The sequence below is a fragment of the Rattus norvegicus genome, chromosome 14 (assembly GCF_036323735.1).
Source record: "Rattus norvegicus strain BN/NHsdMcwi chromosome 14, GRCr8, whole genome shotgun sequence".
Lineage (NCBI taxonomy): Eukaryota > Metazoa > Chordata > Mammalia > Rodentia > Muridae > Rattus > Rattus norvegicus.
The window spans coordinates 82,776,446-82,795,187 of NC_086032.1; the positions used below are offsets into that span (position 1 = coordinate 82,776,446).

At 45.5% G+C, this 18,742-nt stretch overlaps 1 protein-coding gene across 2 annotated transcripts in view; it reads left to right on the plus strand.

The window, feature by feature from the left end:
• The window catches only part of Morc2 (MORC family CW-type zinc finger 2), a 42,537-nt gene extending 24,002 nt beyond the window's left edge, over nt 1-18,535 (plus strand). The window contains exons 7-27 of one of the 2 annotated variants that reach the window (XR_005492921.2): nt 3,440-3,599; nt 3,716-3,827; nt 4,278-4,403; nt 5,019-5,098; nt 5,897-5,979; nt 6,201-6,286; nt 7,327-7,467; nt 7,552-7,706; nt 7,856-7,984; nt 8,673-8,778; nt 9,275-9,407; nt 11,199-11,273; nt 11,355-11,732; nt 12,259-12,390; nt 12,759-12,813; nt 13,322-13,463; nt 13,575-13,799; nt 13,890-13,983; nt 16,113-16,301; nt 17,102-17,246; nt 17,414-18,535. Coding sequence is in view for 1 of the 2 variants with exons in the window: in NM_001415108.1 (NP_001402037.1) it covers nt 3,440-3,599; nt 3,716-3,827; nt 4,278-4,403; nt 5,019-5,098; nt 5,897-5,979; nt 6,201-6,286; nt 7,327-7,467; nt 7,552-7,706; nt 7,856-7,984; nt 8,673-8,778; nt 9,275-9,407; nt 11,199-11,273; nt 11,355-11,732; nt 12,259-12,390; nt 12,759-12,813; nt 13,322-13,463; nt 13,575-13,799; nt 13,890-13,983; nt 16,113-16,301; nt 17,102-17,170 (2,670 nt within the window). In the remaining variant the exon portion in view is untranslated. Of the gene's footprint in view, nt 1-3,439; nt 3,600-3,715; nt 3,828-4,277; nt 4,404-5,018; nt 5,099-5,896; nt 5,980-6,200; nt 6,287-7,326; nt 7,468-7,551; nt 7,707-7,855; nt 7,985-8,672; nt 8,779-9,274; nt 9,408-11,198; nt 11,274-11,354; nt 11,733-12,258; nt 12,391-12,758; nt 12,814-13,321; nt 13,464-13,574; nt 13,800-13,889; nt 13,984-16,112; nt 16,302-17,101 lie in introns of both variants that reach the window. The other variant, NM_001415108.1, reaches the window with a different exon arrangement.
• Nucleotides 18,536-18,742: the final 207 nt, after the last annotated feature.

Genomic DNA, 18,742 nt, shown 5'->3' on the forward strand with positions numbered 1-18,742 from the left:
ATACCTTTATGTGAGAGGAAGTAAAATCTCCAGGTACTTCAGACAATGTCTATTCTGCTTCTGAGACTGCGAAGTGGTAAGAAATAAGAGTTGGATTTGAAGCTTTTCCATATCTTCAGGATACTCCACTTCTGTGGAGGGTGTCTCCATGGAGAACTGTTACCAGAGCATTCATTTTGGGCTTCCCTAACTGATGGGAAATTATAGCTGGTGGTAATAATAGAACATCAGAGTCTTTCCCCAATGATGATTATTTTATGGAGTATGTTGTGAACACATTTTCTTATTGAGGAAGTGTGTTGATCTAACTTATATCAGAAACCATGAGTCAGACCCTAACCGGGTGGTAAAGCAGGTAGGAAGACATCAGCATGATCTTTGTTAATAGCGCTTTCCACCTGGTGTTATTAACAGATGCTTCCTTGCCCCCGTAATTATTACTGTCCTGGAAGACAGGCTTAGTAATAAATCTTAACTTCCTAGAATATATTGGTAATAGGGACTAGCAAGATGGTTTGGCAGTTAAGAGAACTGGTCCCAGAGGACCAGGATTCAGTTCCTAGCACCATGTGTCAACTTACTACTTACCGTCTATAACTCCAGTTCCAGAGGATCTAATATCCCCTTCTGGCCTCTCTGGTGCATAGACATACAGTCAAGCAAAACATCCTTATACATTAAAAAAAAAAAAAATGCGGGGTTGGGGATTTAGCTCAGTGGTAGAGCACTTGCCTAGCAAGCGCAAGGCCCTGGGTTCGGTCCTCAGCTCCGAAAAAAAGAAAGAAAAAAAAATGCGTGAGCTAAACAAAAACCTACCTGATTCTCTTTGTGGTCTAGTGGCTCAGACTAAAGAGCAGTTTTTCTCTTTCGAGACAGGGTTTAACTCTGTGGTTCTGGTTGGCTAGAACTTGTTACGTATATACCAGGATGGCCTCGAACTCACAGAGATCCACTTGCCTCTGCCTCCTGAATGTAGCATTTAAGAACATATACCACTGTGTTTGTCAAGAGCGGGACAAACACAGAGTAGGGAAAGTCTGTCCAGTGTCCTTTCAGGTCTGAGTGATAGAGGCTTGAGAGAGACCTGTGTAGAAAGAAATTCATAGTTGTCACTTAGGTAGATAGTCCAGTTGAGAATTTCAGTTTGTTCCTCTGTTGGTTAGCAGTGATCGAATTTGTACTAGTCCTGTTGAGATCTGAGCATAAATTTGTGGCAAACTAGATGATGTTAAAATGGGAACCTTTTTCTACCATTTTTAGTTATCCAATGAATGGATTTTTTTTCACTCACCTACTGGATGAGGTTTGTCACCTTATTCAGCATATTGGAGAGAGATGCAGTGAGAGCAAACCTGTTAGAGAAGATAGACAGCCTGGGCTGTGGTACTCAGCAATGTCACCTGGTGGAAGGAGTCTTGGCGTCAGTCAGTAAAAACATCCTTAAACCTCGAGGTCGGTGCTGGGGAGAGAGTCTTGGGAGAACAAGGCCAGGTTGGGCCAATGCTTGGGGCCTTATTTGAGTGAATGGAATTTTAATAAAGCAGTTCCTAGTATCAGATTCTCTTTAGAAAGTCCATGTGGTTACTTTGCAGTGATTGGATTAGAAAGATTTGGGGTGGACCAGCCAAGAGGTCCTGTCTATAGTAGCAAGCTGGGAGCTAAGAGAAATGAAGTTACTTTTAGAGTGAGACTGATACATTATTTGATGATTATTGAAGGGGGAAAAGAAAGGGATTAGAGAGACTTGTAGACTCTGGTCTGGTGGTTGGAACTAGTGGGCCTTCTGGGGCTGGAAAAAAGGAAGAGAGGTAATGAGGAGGGAGGACATTGTACAGTGTAAATTAGTTTGGGACATGTAAAGTGAAGTCTGTCTGGAGTTTAGAGTCAATATTAGCTCTAGGCTGGCTGACTGACTGGCTGGCTGACTGGCTGCCTGCCTGCCTGCCTGCCTGCCTGCCTGCCTGCCTCTGCCTTTCCTCCTCCCCTCTCTCTCCCTTTTCTTCCTACATCCCTAGTCCTAGACTCTGGAATAGTTAGTAGCAGATAACATCACTTAAAAAAGAAAATGGAACAAAAAAAGAACTTGAGACCTAAGCAGGCCAACTTTAAAAGGTGTGGATCCGGAGAAAGTCTAGGAGGAAAACTGGGAGATTGGTGACATAAGAGCTCAAGCAGGAGTGACAGTGAAAATTAGTGCCTACAGATTAGAGAGGTGTTGTTCTCACCTGGGAAGGTGTAGAGACAAGCTCACAGAATGCACATGTGACTTGCTTCCCTTGAGGGAAAGGCTGGATCGAGACTGTTCCCTTACTTGGTGCTAGAAGGTCACTGTTTTGGATCGTACTCTAGTGCAAAAACTCTGCCAAGATTTCAAAATAGGATCATTTTCAGTCCAGGAGGAATTTCGTCCAAGCCAGGGCTGTGGTTGATATGACTTCAGCATGAAGCTTTTCAGAAACTAGAGTGTTAGAACTCCTAAGGAGTTTTCACCCAGGCCTGTGCGAGGTACTGAATTTCCCCTTTGTCTGATGTGTGTGCCGTGTGGCTTGAGTCCATGAGGTGCTTCATTTGGTTTCTGCACAGAGAGGATCCCTTTAGCCAACAAGGGATGATGAAGCCACTAAGGAAGACTTGAAGAAAAGGGATTCTTTTCTAATTAGACATAAAATCAAATTCCAGATATGTTGAGGAATTGTTGTAATAAAGTATACATCCATGTAGCCACAATTATAACCCAAAGTTAGAAGTCCCCTATGAACACCGGACCCATATTGTCCTCAGCATACCCCTGGGAGAAATCACCACTGGTAATTTTTAGGATGATCACTTCCTTTATGTGGGCTGGGGGCATTGTCTGTCATTGGTGTTTGTGTATTAATTTGGTTCATTGATGTTTGTGTATTAATTTGGTTTTGTATCTGTTCATGTGGACTGACAATATAGAAATTCATTTGTATCTCTTTCAGATAATACTACTGTGTTTGTGAGATCCATTCATATTTGTGACTGTGCCTTTACTTGCTTTTATTACCATAGACTGTTTCAGTGTAGTCATCTGTAGTGGGTATTTGGGTTATTCCTATGTTTGCTGGTATGTACGTGCAAAAGTTCCTCTGGATGTATTTACTCAGAAGTAGAATTGCTAAATTGTAGAGTGTAGTTTATATCTCTAGATTCACTGGATAATTGCAAATATATTTTTCCCTAATGGTAAAAGTTAGAATTTTTACCAAATTAATGAAATGTCCAAAGACAACTCAGACAGGCACACAGACTTTAAAGACACAAACCAGCATAGTGACAGGAGTTTGGGGAAGGACCTAAAGCTACAAACCTAATGCCATCCTACATAGCTGCAGGGACAAGAAAGCAGCATGTTTGGAGGAGGTGGCTCTGGAGCCCCAGTCACAGTGTGTTTCTGTGCTAACCCCAAACACAGGTGATTGTCCCATTGCCTACCTGGAATGCTCGAACACGGGAACCTATCACAGACAATGTGGAGAAGTTTGCCATTGAGACAGAACTTGTGTACAAGTACTCCCCCTTCCACACTGAGGAGCAAGTGATGAACCAGTTCATGAAGATTCCGGGGAATAGTGGTGAGTGGGCTTTGGCCCTGCAGCCCAGAGAATCTGGGAGCTCTAGATAGAGCTTGTGGTAATGTGGAGGGTGGGCCAGGGTTGGCTGGCAGAGAGAAAGGATTTCTCTTCCCCAGGAACACTGGTGATCATCTTTAATCTCAAGCTTATGGATAATGGAGAGCCAGAACTAGACATAATCTCAAATCCAAAAGATATCCAGATGGCAGAAACCTCCCCAGAGGGCACGTGAGTATGGCTGGGAAGGGTGGCAGGACCTGGGACTGGTCTTCACTTCCTTAGATGACTCTAGGGAAAGCTGGAAGAGACCTTTCCTGGCTTTCTCTTGGTAGTAGCAGTATTGATCTGGAAGTCTGAGATTTCCTGCCTGTTTAATCACAGGCAGTGATTCCTCAGCCAGGCTAAAGCAAAGATTAGTGGTTTCCTTTTCTAACTCTTTCATTGACAGAAGAGACTGAGGTCTGGGTCTAGGGACAGCGAAATTGCACTGGGGTTCCTGTAACGGCCAGGTGAGGTGTCTGTGGGGCACCTGTGCTAGGGACATGACACGGCAGGATGGAGTACCTGTGGTGAGGGACCATGTCAAAGTGGCATGAGCCAGAATGAGAGGAAGTCTATACCTATCTTTGGGCTTACTGTGGTGTGGGCACAGGATGTCTCAGTTCCTGCTTTCTCCAGGAAACCAGAGCGACGCTCCTTCCGAGCCTATGCTGCTGTACTTTATATTGACCCCCGGATGAGGATCTTCATCCATGGACACAAGGTGCAGACCAAGAGACTCTCCTGCTGCCTGTATAAGCCCAGGTAAGGGCCTAGCTACCATGGTCTGGACTGGGAAAGGGAGCCTGGCCACATTTCTCTGGGGTATTGTGAGGGTGGTGCAATGCGAAACATCTAAGACTGCTGACTGTACCTGTTTACCAGAGACACTTCTCTCTGGAGGACAGAAGTGATTGACAGGCTGTTGGGTTAATTGACCAGGCCATTTAAGGGAAGGGCCTTCTGAGATGTGGAGAGTGGCACAGGGAGCTGTCTTGTCTCAAGTTCAGGAGCCTGTAGACTCTTTACAGGAAAGGAAAGGAGACTTGTTCCTGCTGTGAGATTAGATGGCGATTCCTGGGAACAGTGGTGAGAGGATCTGGGCGCTCTAGATGGAGCTTGTGGTAATGTGGAGGGTGAGCCAGGGTTGGCTGGCAGAGAGGGAGAATTCCTCTTCTCAGGAACACTGGTGATCATCTTTAATCTCCTTATCCTGCTGAACACCAAAGACAGATTAAGTAAGGAATTGAGCCTGGATTTGTTCCATCACAAGGAACCAGGGTAACCACATGGGAGGAGGCAGGGTGCTTCCTGAGCTGCTCAAGTTGGCTGCCTGCCCCACTGCTGCTTGGCCTTCAGGTTGCTTTTTCCACTCTTCAGGATGTACAAGTATACATCAAGTCGTTTCAAGACTCGGGCAGAACAGGAAGTGAAGAAAGCAGAGCATGTAGCCCGGATTGGTAATGCTACTCCCTGTGTTAGGAGGAGGGATGGAGCTGGGGGCACTGCTTCTATCTGAAGCCTGGGCACAAGGCTGTTCTCCTACCATAAGTCAGTTCCTCTCCAGGTCCCCCCTATCTAACCTTCCCAGTACTTTTCTCCACACTTGACTCCTCCTCCCACTGTTTCTAGGACTTTACGAAGGGCGGCAGTGGAATTAAACACACCTATAGAGTCTTTCTTTAACAAACCAACTCTTTGGCTTGACTGGTTGAAATACCTTATAGTGCATACTGCTTGTCCTGAAGCAGAAATCACAAGGTTTCTCTCCCAGAATAACCATAGTTCTCTTGGCTGTTTGATGAGGGTGATTGTCTACAGCATTCTTCAGGCTCCAACTCATGCTGATGGCTGAATTCCCATCGACTCTTATAATTAATTTGTAAAGCTTGAAAAGCATGTCAGGGTATAAATAATGCTTTCCTCGGGGTTATAATTTTTATTTAATAGACTTATCTCTGTCCCGTGTTGGCCTCAAACTGGGTGACCCTCCTGCCTTAGCCTGCCAAGTACTAGAATTACAGGCGTGTATATCTTGACCATGACAGTTTTGAATGTCAGGTTTTGTTGTGATGGTTGTCTGTTTTTGTTTTGTTCTGAAGCAGTTCTCTAGTCCAAGCCTAGAGATGCCCATGTGGCCATCACTCCTCTAGGTAGCCTTTTCCCTGTTAGCATATATTCCTTGTGCAGCAGGGACCATTCTGTGAAGAAAGGAAAGATGGTGGAGTTCTGAACCTTTGATTGCTTTTCGGTTTCAGCTGAAGAGAAGGCCCGGGAGGCAGAGAGCAAAGCTCGGACTTTAGAAGTACGCATGGGTGGGGACCTGACACGGGACTCCAGGGTAAGTCTTTACACTCAAACTCTCTTCTATGGCTTATGTGGTACTAGGATCCACTACCCTTAGCTTAATAAGATGAAGTGTCCCCGTCAGGTCACTTTTCTGTGGAAAGAAGTAATCTGGAGGTGAGTTTTAGCATCCAGGTAATAGCAGTGTAAAAATGTCATATTGTTTCCTGTGGCAGAGCAAACCTCTTCCACTCACCTGATGTCACACATTTGCAGGTGATGTTGCGGCAGGTGCAGAATGCAGCTATCACCCTGCGTAGAGAAGCCGATGTCAAGAAAAGGATCAAGGATGCCAAGCAGCGGTGAGCACTTGGACAGCCCGTTAGTCTTTTAAAATTATGTAGCATTCGTACAGACAGGCTGCCATTTGGCCCAAGTGTACTTAGAGAAAGCAGTCTGTGCTGTTCCTGCGGATGCACTGAAGGGCTTCTACTGACTTGTGGAAGGCAGGCAGGTTGACACTTGAAGTCCTAAACTCACTTCCTTCACACTGTTGTACTTCTCTTACTTTTTTCTGTTAAGGTTGCCAAGAATGCCCGTTGTAATAAAACTTGAAAAGTGTAAACTGTTTAAGTAAAAAAGTGTGAAACTCCCTTATTCTTCTGAAAATATGCATTTGAATTTTTTCTATGCTCATAGTTCATTCTCCCTACTGGCTATAGAGAATGATACTATGGTTTGTGCAGTTTTATTTAGAAGGTACTGTGTGGTATAAATCATCATCCCACTAGCTGTGTATTGTGTGGCTCAGCCTCTGGGGCATGAGTTCCTAGCTAGACTCCGGTGGTTTCCTCACACAGTTTCAGCTTACTTCACTCCAATTTGTCCCGAGATCTTCTTGACATGTCATGAGTATCTTCTGTATTTTTGTTACTTTTTTGCCTTTAAAGCTATTATATAAGCTAGGTGCAGTGGTTCACACCTTTAATCCCAGCACTTGGGAGGCAGAGACAGGCTATCCTAGGCTACAGAGTAGTTTGTCTAGGACTCTATGTTGAAAAACAAACCAGGCTGAACTATTACTGTTATATATGTAACTGGGATTTTGCGGAATGTAAGACTGTGATGTTATATTTATTCTACCATGTAACTCTGCAGAGATTTGCAGCAGTGTCACAGTTAAATCTATCCCTGTTTTGCTACATGAAGTTCTATGTATACACAGAGGGTCATGAGCTGTGCCGATCCTTATCAAGTCTAACATCACATATTGAATAGAGATGTGAACTTTAACATGTCTCAAACTAAACTTAACATACCATTGTCACCATGATGTTTTTCTGCTAGTGAGTTGATATGCTTGTTTTGTTTTGTTTTGTTTTTTTTCCTTCTCCTTTATTAGAGCACTCAAAGAACCCAAGGAACTGAATTTTGTTTTTGGGGTCAATATTGAACACCGGGACTTAGATGGCATGTTTATCTACAACTGTAGCCGCCTGATCAAGATGTATGAGAAAGTGGGCCCACAGCTGGAAGGGGGCATGTGAGTGCTCTAGCAGAGTCTGCCAGCCCTGCTGAGTGGCGGGAGTGTTTTGGTGACATAGCTGTGACCGCTCTGTCTTTGCAGGGCATGCGGTGGGGTTGTCGGGGTTGTCGATGTGCCCTACCTGGTTCTGGAGCCTACGCATAACAAGCAGGACTTTGCTGATGCCAAGGAGTACCGGCACCTGCTGCGAGCAATGGGGGAGCACTTGGCACAGTACTGGAAGGACATCGCCATCGGTAATGTGACCAGGCCACCAGGCCTCAGCCTATCTTTATGAGCCTTAAGGTGCTTATGTGGCTTGAGAGGGTGATTTAGTTAGGACGAGGGTTTCACATTGTCACATGTACAGCTGCTTCCCTCCTAATGTGTGGGCATTGTCTTCTAGCCCAGCGTGGGATCATCAAGTTTTGGGATGAATTTGGCTATCTTTCCGCCAACTGGAACCAACCCCCGTCCAGTGAGCTGCGTTTCAAACGCCGGAGGGCTATGGAAATTCCAACCACCATCCAGTGTGGTGAGTTGAGTGGTCTCCAGACTCCTGTCATGATATTCTTGTCTTTAGTCTCAGCTGGCCTTCTGACTTGACTAATATTCATGAACTCGGGTTCCACAAGGGACAGGATCTGTTTGGCAGTGGCTGTGTGAGCACAGTCTTGTGGCCTGCTAGTTCCTCCTGTTTCTCTTAGTTAGGTAGACAGTCACCACGACTCAGAGACACTTCATACCAGTTGGGCCAGGCTCAGTAGGTTTGGTACCATGTAGGGTTTAGAATGACGGACTGAGCCCAGAGGAAGGAAGGACTGCTAGATCCTGATAGATGGGAAGGGCTGGTAGATAGGACTTTTTTTTAAAGATTTATTTATTTATCATATACAAGTACACTGTAGCTGTCTTCAGACACACCAGAAGAGGGCATCGCATCCCATTACAGATGGTTGTGAACCACCATGTGGAAGAGCAGTCGGTGCTCTTAACCGCTGAGCCATCTCTCCAGCCCTAGATAGGACTTGATAGCATCAAGATCCCGTGATATTTTTAATCCTTGCTAAAATCACTGTCTATAAGGTAAATCACTGTTTTGTAATAATAAAGAGGTTGAAAATCAAGGACATCCTTGCTATGAGCCTAGATATAAGGAGCCAGGATTCCAGTAATTGTTGATAGGTGTGTGTGACCTGTTGAAGGATATTTTTCTCTTGCAGATTTGTGTTTGAAATGGAGGACTCTTCCCTTCCAGCTGAGTTCAGTAGAAAAAGATTACCCTGATACTTGGGTTTGCTCCATGAACCCTGATCCTGAGCAGGACCGGTGAGCCTTTCTTTAACAAGGATTGTGGGTACTCTTCCCTCCCTGTGGTAGTTTTCTTTCTCTTACTGTCCAAGACATCAGGAACAAAAGCAATTTAGCTACATTTCCAAGCATAGTCCATCATTTAGAGAAGTCAGACAGGAGTTGAAGCAGGACCTTGAAGTAGAACCATAAAGAAATTCTATATACTAGGTCAGTAACTCTGGCTCATGCTTAGAGCTATGTATGCTTATACATCCCGACCACCTGCCTAGGCATATGACTGTCCACGGTGGGCCAGACCCTCCTACATCAGTCTAACAAGGCAGTCCCCCATGGGCATGGGATGCCCACAGGCCAATGTGATCTAGGCAATTCCTCAATCAAGTCTATAGTTAAAGCTAACTTGGACATTCACTGTGCCTGCCAGTGTTCCCTCCAGCTCTGTGGTGGTTGCAGGACAACGAGTCTCTTCCCTGTTGGAGCCTTGTTTTGCTACCAGTCTCTCTTTTCACAGCTGTGAAGCTTCTGAACAGAAGCAAAAGGTTCCCTTGGGGACATTAAAAAAGGACCCAAAGTCCCAGGAAGAAAAGCAGAAGCAGCTGACAGAGAAAATTCGCCAGCAGCAGGAAAAGCTAGAAGCTCTTCAGGTATGAGGTCATGGGCAAGTGAGCACAGCCAGCCTGTGGCAGCGTTTGTCCAGGCAGGAACCTTTGGTGGTTTTCCTGTCCCTTCCATTCCCCATGTGTTCCCACCAAGATTTTTCAGCCCTGAATTCTTAGTCCAAAAACTTCCAGTACACCTTATTAATTATTTAGATAACAAACTATTTTGTTTGTGTATCCAAAGTTTATACAATGTATTTAGAATATATAAGCATTCTAGAAAATAAATATCCTATCGTAAAGAAATCACCATTAACTCACTCAAGAGTTTTAAAACTTTTCCTCCCCCCTCTCCTCCTCAACCCCCACCTCCATCCTCACCCCCAAGAGCAGGCATTAGCCTAGGGCTCTGTATGTATCGGTCAGGCACTGCCACTGTGTTGTAGCCCTAACCTGCTCTTGCATTTTATTGTATTTTTTTCTTGGTACAGTGTCTCACTGAGATCAACTTAAATCTGAAGAACTTAAGTTTCTCTGGTAGCTAAGATCAGCAGAAGTAGCTGTTTCCAGTTTTGCATAAATACCTACACATAAAAGTCTCTCTAGGGGCTTGGGGATTTAGCTCAGTGGTAGAGCGCTTGCCTAGGAAGCGCAAGGCCCTGGGTTCGGTCCTCGGCTCTGAAAAAAAGAACCAAAAAAAAAAAAAAAAAAAAAAGTCTAATGTGTAATAGTCATAGGGAAGCACTCGCATTTAATACATGCACATGTTATTTTTAGTATATAATTTCCTGGTAATTTGTAAAATTGGAAAAGAATTCGCAAAATATTAAGTCTCTTTACAAGATCTTTCTCAAGGCATGCTCATTTAACCCAGTACTTGAGAGGCAGGCAGATCTTTGAGTTTGAAGACAGCCAGGGCTACACAGAAAAACCCTGTCTTGAAAAGACAAAAGCCAACCAAACAAGAAAAATCTTTGCGTTGCAAAAGATGTATTATTTTGTATTATTTTGCACTTTTTACCAGTGTTGAGAAAAGTAAGCAAAGATTAATTTTAATGTCCATTTGTTTATTTTTGTTTTTTTAAGATGGGTTTCTCTGTGTAATAGCCTTGGCTGTCTAGGAACTTTTTAGATGAGACTGGCCTTTAACTCACAGAGATCCACCTGCCCCTGCCTCCTAATTGCTGGGATAAGGTGAGCACCATCATCTGACTAATTTTTATTTTTAAGGTTGATCAAATTTTTATGTGTATTTAATGTTTCCAGTGTTTCATGATTTCATGTTTTTTTAATGATTTTTTTTATTATTTTAAAGTCATATGTGTGTGTGCTCATGTGCACATGCATAAGGAATTTGAGTCAGATACCTGTATATTCCAGAAGAGGGCATCAGATCCTTGTTGCGAGTCCTACAAGACTAATCTATACTCTTAACCAATGAGCATCTCTACAGCCCCCAATTTCATATTTGTTACAAAAGCATTTTTCCTTCTTCTCTGTCTGTACAATGTACTAAACTTACAATCTGTAAATGTCTTAAGCATGTTGATCCTATCCAGTTTTCTGGCCTCATGACAACTTTTCTTTACCAGTCCTTTCCCACCTTTTTGGTTTTTCTGTTTAGGAAATTTAAAGACTTCCCCAGTCTCTCAGTTGTTGAATCAATCACATAGGTACCCTTCGTGTGTGTGTGTCTGTGTGTAATGCCTTTCTAGCGATAATAAAAGTTTTCAGAAATAGAACTGATCACTGTCCCAGGCACATAGTGAAGATTCAGAAAGATACTATTTCATTATACCAAGATATACAATTTCATTGTTATATTTGTTTTTGCAGAAAACCACGCCCATCCGCTCACAAGCTGACCTGAAGAAACTGCCCTTAGAAGTGACTACAAGACCTTCTACTGAAGTAAAGCCCCGGGACATAAGGGAAGCAGGGCTCTGCTGGTGTCTAAGCTCAGGTCAATGTTCTCACTGTGGGCTTTTTCAGGAACCTGTACGGAGACCTCAGCGTCCTCGGTCACCTCCTTTACCTGCAGTGATCAAGAATGCTCCTAGCAGACCCCCTTCTATTCAGACTCCCAGACCAGCTACCCAGCTCCGAAAGACGTCTGTTATCAGCTCTCCAAAACCACCTGCTACAGCAGCCCGAGGAGAAACTAGTACTTCCAGGATACTCCAGCCAGCTGAGGCACCCCGAAAGCCTGCAAACCTTCCCATCAAGACCGTACCCCGACCCACCCCTACTGTCCAGACTCCCTCACCATCTCTAATCCCCAATTCCAAGAACCTCCGGGAGGTCCCTGCTCAAAAAGCCATCAAAACTCCAATGGTCAAGAAGCCGGAGCCGCCTGCTAAACAGTCCATGGTGAGATAGATGCTTTCCCTCCTCCATGTTCCAGCTCATTAGCAGGACCATAGGAAAAGTTATCCTGGGGGAATCCAGGATTACTGAATCTTAAAGCTTTTCTGATGCGCCTGAAGAAAAGAAGGCTACGTAGCTGAAGAGCCTTGCTCAGGACTAACACAGCAAGATCTTTACCCAGGGAACTTTTTGTTTTCACTCAGCACACCCAGCCTTGGTCTGCAGAAAACTTGAGTTGGCTTCTCATGGTGTGGGCATAGTTTGTTAACTTGATGACAGATGGCTTTGGTAGGTTATGGTCATAGTCATTGAGCGTCAAGGAGGTTTCCACTGGCCGACAAGCAGGTTAAGCAGAAAGTAAGCTGAGAACTTCTCCTGTGGTCAGACCAGGAGGCTGCGTATGTGTGTACTGAGGAATCCCAAGGGGGACTGGCATAGCTGCTCGGAATAGTTCCTTGAGGATGCATAAAATCTTCTGCATCTTGGGAACTGAGCATGGTCAGTTCATGCTTCTGCTCTTCTGCTCTAGGCATCCTCAGGTCGGAAGCGGAGTCTCGTAGTCTCAGATGAGGAAGAGGCTGAAGAAGAAGCTGAGAAGAGGAAAGAGAGATGCAAGCGGGGCAAACTTGCTGTGAAGGAGGAGAAGAAGGAGGCAAACGAGGTGGGTAGTCACATGCAGTTCACAGGGATTGCCTCCCTGGGCCTGTGCCAGCTCCCACTGAGTTAATGACTGAGGCTTTGAGCCTAGTGGGACCTCTCAAGGACTCTTGTTACCCAGATGATTAGAAATACGGGCCAGGTAGGATCCTAAGACGTCCTAATTACAGGCCAGCATACACTTGTGTGCATCTCGGCGCCCAGAATCACCTCAAACGTGCCACTTGCCTGCTGTTTTGTTTATAAAGGTGGCAGAGAGTAGATAAGACATGGCATGAATGTTATAGTTGATGACTATGGGTAGCCAGGTATACAAAAGGCTATGTTTTAGGGGCCATTGAAGAAGCCTCTGATAGACTATTCTCCTTGCAGCTCTCAGACAGTGCTGGGGAAGATGACCCGGCTGAACTCAAGAAGGCTCAGAAAGGCAAGTTTGGGGCGATCCCTGTCAGGCTGTGATGGAGATGGAAATGGAACCTTCACTGTCGCAGCTTTCTCCTGAAAGTTATCAGCTTCCTGGGTTTGGGCTCTGTTCCATCATTGGTCCAGTTGCCCCTTCTTGGTTTTTTATGTTTCATTCATGGTCCTAGAAGTTTTTGAGCAGACACTGATTGTATAGTTTAGAGTTTGGCCTTGAACTTGTAGTCTTCTGGAACACTGTCCAAGTGCTGAGATTGAAGGCATGTGCCACCCTGCCTGGCTTATTTTTTTGTTTGTTTTATGCTTTTGCCCTTTTTAATAGTTTTTCTTTGGTGTTTGCCCTTGGCAAATCGTTCATCCTATGCCTTGGCTCCATGACAGCTGGAAGAACCAGCATTGCTAACCCTAGGTGTATACCTAGGGTCCACCTGTGGACTACCTTTACACATACAGCCCTGGCTGGGGTGGGAACACGGATACAGTTCTCTGATTCTCACTTGTGTCTGAATTCTTAGATAAAGGACTGCATGTAGAGGTCCGTGTGAACCGGGAGTGGTATACAGGCCGTGTCACAGCTGTGGAGATGGGCAAGAATGTGGTTCGATGGAAAGTGAAGTTTGACTATGTGCCCACAGACACAACACCAAGAGACCGCTGGTAATGCCCTCTTCTGGGAGATCAAAATAGCAGAAGCCAGCTAGGGCAAAGAGAGGAGGTACCCCCACGTCCCCTCCTGGCACCCTCTTAGGAGCTCTGTGTCCCCCATAGGGTGGAGAAAGGCAGTGAAGATGTACGACTGATGAAGCCACCTTCCCCAGAGCATCAGAGCCCTGACACGCAGCAAGAAGGTGGAGAGGAGGAGGAGGCTATGGTGGCCCAGCAGGCTGTGGCCTTGCCAGAGCCTTCCACCTCTGATGGTCTTCCCATTGAGCCTGACACCACTGCCACCAGTACCAGCCATGAGACTATTGACCTCCTTGTCCAGATTCTTCGGTTTGTGTTTCTCTATCCTTCTCCTTGGGCTAACAATAATTCTGTACTCTTTCCATGCTGTTCTGAGTTCCGTCCTCCTCTCCTACTTAGGAATTGCCTGCGGTACTTCTTGCCTCCAAGTTTCCCGATCTCCAAGAAGGAGCTGAGTGTTATGAACTCAGAAGAACTAATATCCTTTCCTCTGGTGAGTCAGGCCTAACTCTTGCTGTTTACACCGTGCCCGTGCGTGCTTACTGTCACCAGCTTCCCTCTCGCTGGGAAGATCTGAGTAGACAGGACTGCTGTGCAAAAAAGGAAGGCAGCTCCACCTCGGATTTAGGACAGATGCACTTCCCCCTCCCTCTTCTTTGTCAAACCCGTCCTAGGTAACATTGATGGGATTAGACTCACTGTGCTAGAATGTGAGATCGCAGAGAGGTAAAGTGAGACTAGTGGCAGGTAGAGATGAGCATGAGGGCCTGGTAGCCCAGCGCACCTCCTGCTGGCTTTCTGCTTCACCGACTTAGAAACCTGCTAGAGGTGAAGTTGCTGCTTCTAGGTAGCTGGCCACGGGACTGAGGGAAACGTTGCTGAGAGGCAGTGTCCAGAGCGTCTTGGCGGCTTGGGTCGAGAAGAAAAACCCTTGTCTAAAAACCTAACCAGCCAAACAAAACTCAACCAGGGCTTCAAGTGCAGGGGACTCTGAAGTGGGGCAGGAGACTTGTGAGCATCAATAGGCTGAAGGAGTTGGAGGTAATGGTACATCTTGAGTATCAGTCTTAGCTCAGTTTTATGTAGGAAATGGTGCTGAAGGAATTGTTGATCTGAACTAATGCTGAGGGCCAGATAGCAAGGAATGGGTTTGTAGGCTGCCTAGTGTCTAATCTGCTCTGTAATCACAGCATGAAAGTAGCCAGAGGCAGTTGGCAAATGGCTTGCTTTATAGAAATGTGCATTCAGCTGATTTTGTCTGTTGCCCTTGCCTTTATGGGGGCACAAGACCCACCACATTCTTGTCACACAGTAAGCCCAGCCTGGCTTTGGCTTTTGCCCTTGTTTAGACCAGGTTCTCCAGACGTTCTAGGAGAACAGACATCTTCTTGCAGTTTGATTTGTTACTTTTGGCATCAAATTGTGAAATACAAAGCAAAAGCCATGACCCAGCAGAACCTTAGGAGTAGGCACTGTCCACGTCTGAAAATAATATCTAGCTTGTTTTTGTAAAAGTGCATACCAGTACTAAGGCACAACTTTGTCTTCTAGTTGCATTAATTTTTGTCCTTACCGGTGTGTGAATGGTGTCCGCTAGTATTTTCACAATTAAACGTTTAATATAATTGCCTTCAAGATATTCACTTGGGGGCTGAGAGGTGGCTCAGTGGTTAAAAGCACTGACTGCACTTCCGGAGGTCCTGAGTTCAATTCCCAGGAAACACATAGTGGCTCTCAACCAACTGTAATGAGATATGATGCCTTCTTCTAGTGTGTCTGAAGACAGCTACAGTGTACTTATATATAATAAATAAATCTTTAAAAAAAAAAGATATTCAGGGGTTGGGGATTTATTTAGCTCAGTGGTAGAGCGCTTGCCTAGCAAGTGCAAGGCCCTGGGTTCGGTCCGCAGCTTCGGGGGGGGGGGGGGAGATTCATTTAAATTTGACTTAAAATTTATTTTGTGCAACCAAGGTATTTTTTATGTAGAATGTGAAGTTGCTCTTGCTATCATGTTGTCTTGACACACAACACAACAGTCAGAAACCCCTCAATGCAGCAGCTTATCTAACTTCCACAGAAGCAGATGAGTACTAGAGTTTAGACTTCAGTGGGCAGCGGGGCCTGTGGTGGGTCTGTCATTGAAGATGATTCCCTTTGTCAGTGGGTGTTTCTGAGCAGACGCACAGGGGTACTACGTGAATTGTTTTAACTACTTCGTAGTGAAGGTTCTGTTGCTGTGCAGCTATTTACTGTATAAAGCTGGGGATAGTTGCTGTTGGTTGGTGCTTGGTAGCTCTTTGGTTCTAACACTGTTAGGTAAGTCTGTCCTATTTTGGAGTTAGATAGGTGTGCTTGAACTAGAATGATCCCACCGTCTTTTTTTTTTTTTTTTTTTTTTTTTGTCATGTGTAAAAGGTAAGACTTCCTTCCTGTATTGAGCACTTGGCTGAATGCACGTGTCTTCATCCTCATCGTATCCCCAAAGGACTGCCACTGAGGTCACTTTACCATGATTCTAGAAGACTGCTTTCCCCTTATAGTGAAATAAAACCAAGCATCCTATGAACTCTTTGCCCTCCCCTCCTCTTCTCGTACCCCATATCTTGTTTCCTTCCACAGAAAGAATACTTCAAGCAGTATGAGGTAGGGCTCCAGAATCTGTGCCATTCCTACCAGAGCCGTGCTGATTCACGGGCAAAAGCCTCCGAGGAGAGCCTACGCACATCGGAGAAAAAGCTTCGTGAGACAGAGGAGAAGTTACAGAAGTTGAGGACCAACATTGTAGCTCTCCTGCAAAAAGTGCAGGAGGTGAGCCAGGAGCCCCCTCAGGAGCTAGAACAACTGGTCTCAGGGAAGGACTGGACGTCTCTTAGGACTCAACCACTCACAGGAATCTTTGCTTCCAATCCTGGCTGCTCAAAGCCCTGACCAGAGGCCTTAGGGTGATGGAGCTGCCGGGCCTTGTCCCAACCAGACCCCCCGGCAGTGTAGTTTGTGTGAGAGCCCTTTAAGCCACAGCAAAATCCTTATCTAAATGATACCCCAGATGTGCCTGAGTAGAAGTGGGACATTGCCCCTTAGGGATCTGGTATATATTTTCTCCACAGTAGACACTGAGAACCTGATTGATCTCTGGGGACGGACAGGCTGGTGAAGGAGCTGGAGCTATTAATGGGGTGGTGCTGTGAAATAAATAATGAGAGGCCGAATCCTGGGGGAGCCACTTGACTAGGTTTCTCAGGGTAGGGATACTTGCACTGAGACTGGGAGTTCACTAAGCTATAGTAGGGAATTGTGGACAGTAGGAGAGCTTGGAGACCTAAGTATGTGGTTTGAGCCCAAGAGTAGAAAACCACAAGGGATGTGGCATAGTCCAATTTTTAATATAAGACACTAATTAGTTTGAAGGTGTGCCGGTTAGAACCAGGGAACCTGATGAGAAAGCTCCCATACTTTTGGGCATGCAGATTTAACTGAGATTTAGAAGCAGGGCAGGAGCAAGAAACAGAAGCTGACAGCAAGGGGGAGAAGATAACAGGATTCCAGCTCAGCCCTATTCTTCAACCTGTTTTCCTGCCCCATCTGACTCCCGCCCCACTCTGTTCCAGGACATAGACATCAACACAGATGATGAGCTGGATGCCTACATTGAAGACCTCATCACCAAAGGGGACTGAGGAGCTGGGAGTAAGATCAACTCCTTCGCACACCCACCCCTCAACACAGCAGCTTCTGGGGAGGGGAATTTCATTTGTGAGTTGGTGGACTTAATCTTGGTTTGAGTCATGTGAGACATTTGTGCTTTGGGAAGGAGATTCTTTGAATCTTCTTCCCTAAGTTTACATAAATATTTATTTTTTAAAAGAGAAGATGTTAATGCCTGCTGTGAGACCGTACTTTTTTTGTGTGACTCTTGAAAGGGCACAGAGTCTGAGCCATTCAGCTCCTGGCACCTCAAGATAGGATGAAGAAAGCGCCATCCTGAAGTTGGAGAGGCTCCAAGGGCATCAACAATGGGATATGAAAGATATATGGCCCCAGGGACTCAGCTCTGCAAGACCCTCCAGGGGTAATCAAAACAGGCCCAGTATCAGAAAGACTTTCCCTGTAACAGATCTCCTGGTGTCCAGTCAGGGCTGTGAAGGTCTGTAGGCTACCTGAGCAGCTGTCAGTCATCCTGGATGTGGCAGTATCCAGACAGCTTGGAGATGTTTGTTAATGCTCAAATTTCCCAATACACCACCTACTTTGTACTGGAAGAGCCATTTCCTGAGTCAACCACATTATCCAAGCTCAAGCATAGACAGCTCTGACTGGTCAGACCCTGGGCTAGATGGCTCTGAATGTTGAACTCCAAAGATTCTCAGGGTGTGCAAGGTGTGAGAGAGCTCTCTGGAGGAGACGGCTTCCTCAGTGGTGCTAGTTCCTGGAGAGCCTTTGCTGCTGCTTTTCTACTATGTACTCTCTGGGCTCCAGAGAGCCCTGCACCTCCCATGCTCTGGAAGTGAGGAGGAGGGACCATGTGCTTCAGACAACTACTCAGAGCCAGAAAGGCAAGAGCTTCATCTGAAGGCTGCTGGAAGAATTCTGGTTCCAGTCCCAACTCTTCACACCTCTGTTCAAGACTGATTTTGTACTCTTGACCCAAACCACCTTGGGATTTGTATCCATCAAAGCGAGGCTGCCACCTTGTGTCCCGTGGTCTCTGCAGAAGATGGGGGAGTGGTGGTGAGGGAACTGCACACGTGGCTGGAAGTGCCTGCTTGAGCTCTGCCATCATGTTTAGGGGGTAGCATTCAGAATAGTTCTCTGAAACATTCTCCAATAGATGGGTTTTCTGAGTTGGTGCACTCACCCCCGCATCGCCCCCATCCAACTTTCTGTTGACCCTATCCAGGCAGGGTGTGGTCCATTTTTGTCCGTAAACCCACTGTTTAAAAGGAAATTGGCCCTGCATTTTTATTGGCAGGTAATACTCACTTTGATTTTTTTTACTTACACATGTAATCAAAATGTATTACTATAAATTTCTACTGGTGAGACTCCTGCGTTCAGTACATTCTTATGTGAGACACAAGACCTTTCTCTTCATTCTGTTACATCTCCACTCTTTGTTTTTGGCCTCACTTGCTTAATACTCACAGACACAGAAAAACTGCATTTCCTAGATGTTTTAGCTTTAGCTTCCCTGGATGTGCTAAATCCACCCTCACCTTTTCTGAGTGTGGGGTCTTTCCTGGGGGAATAGC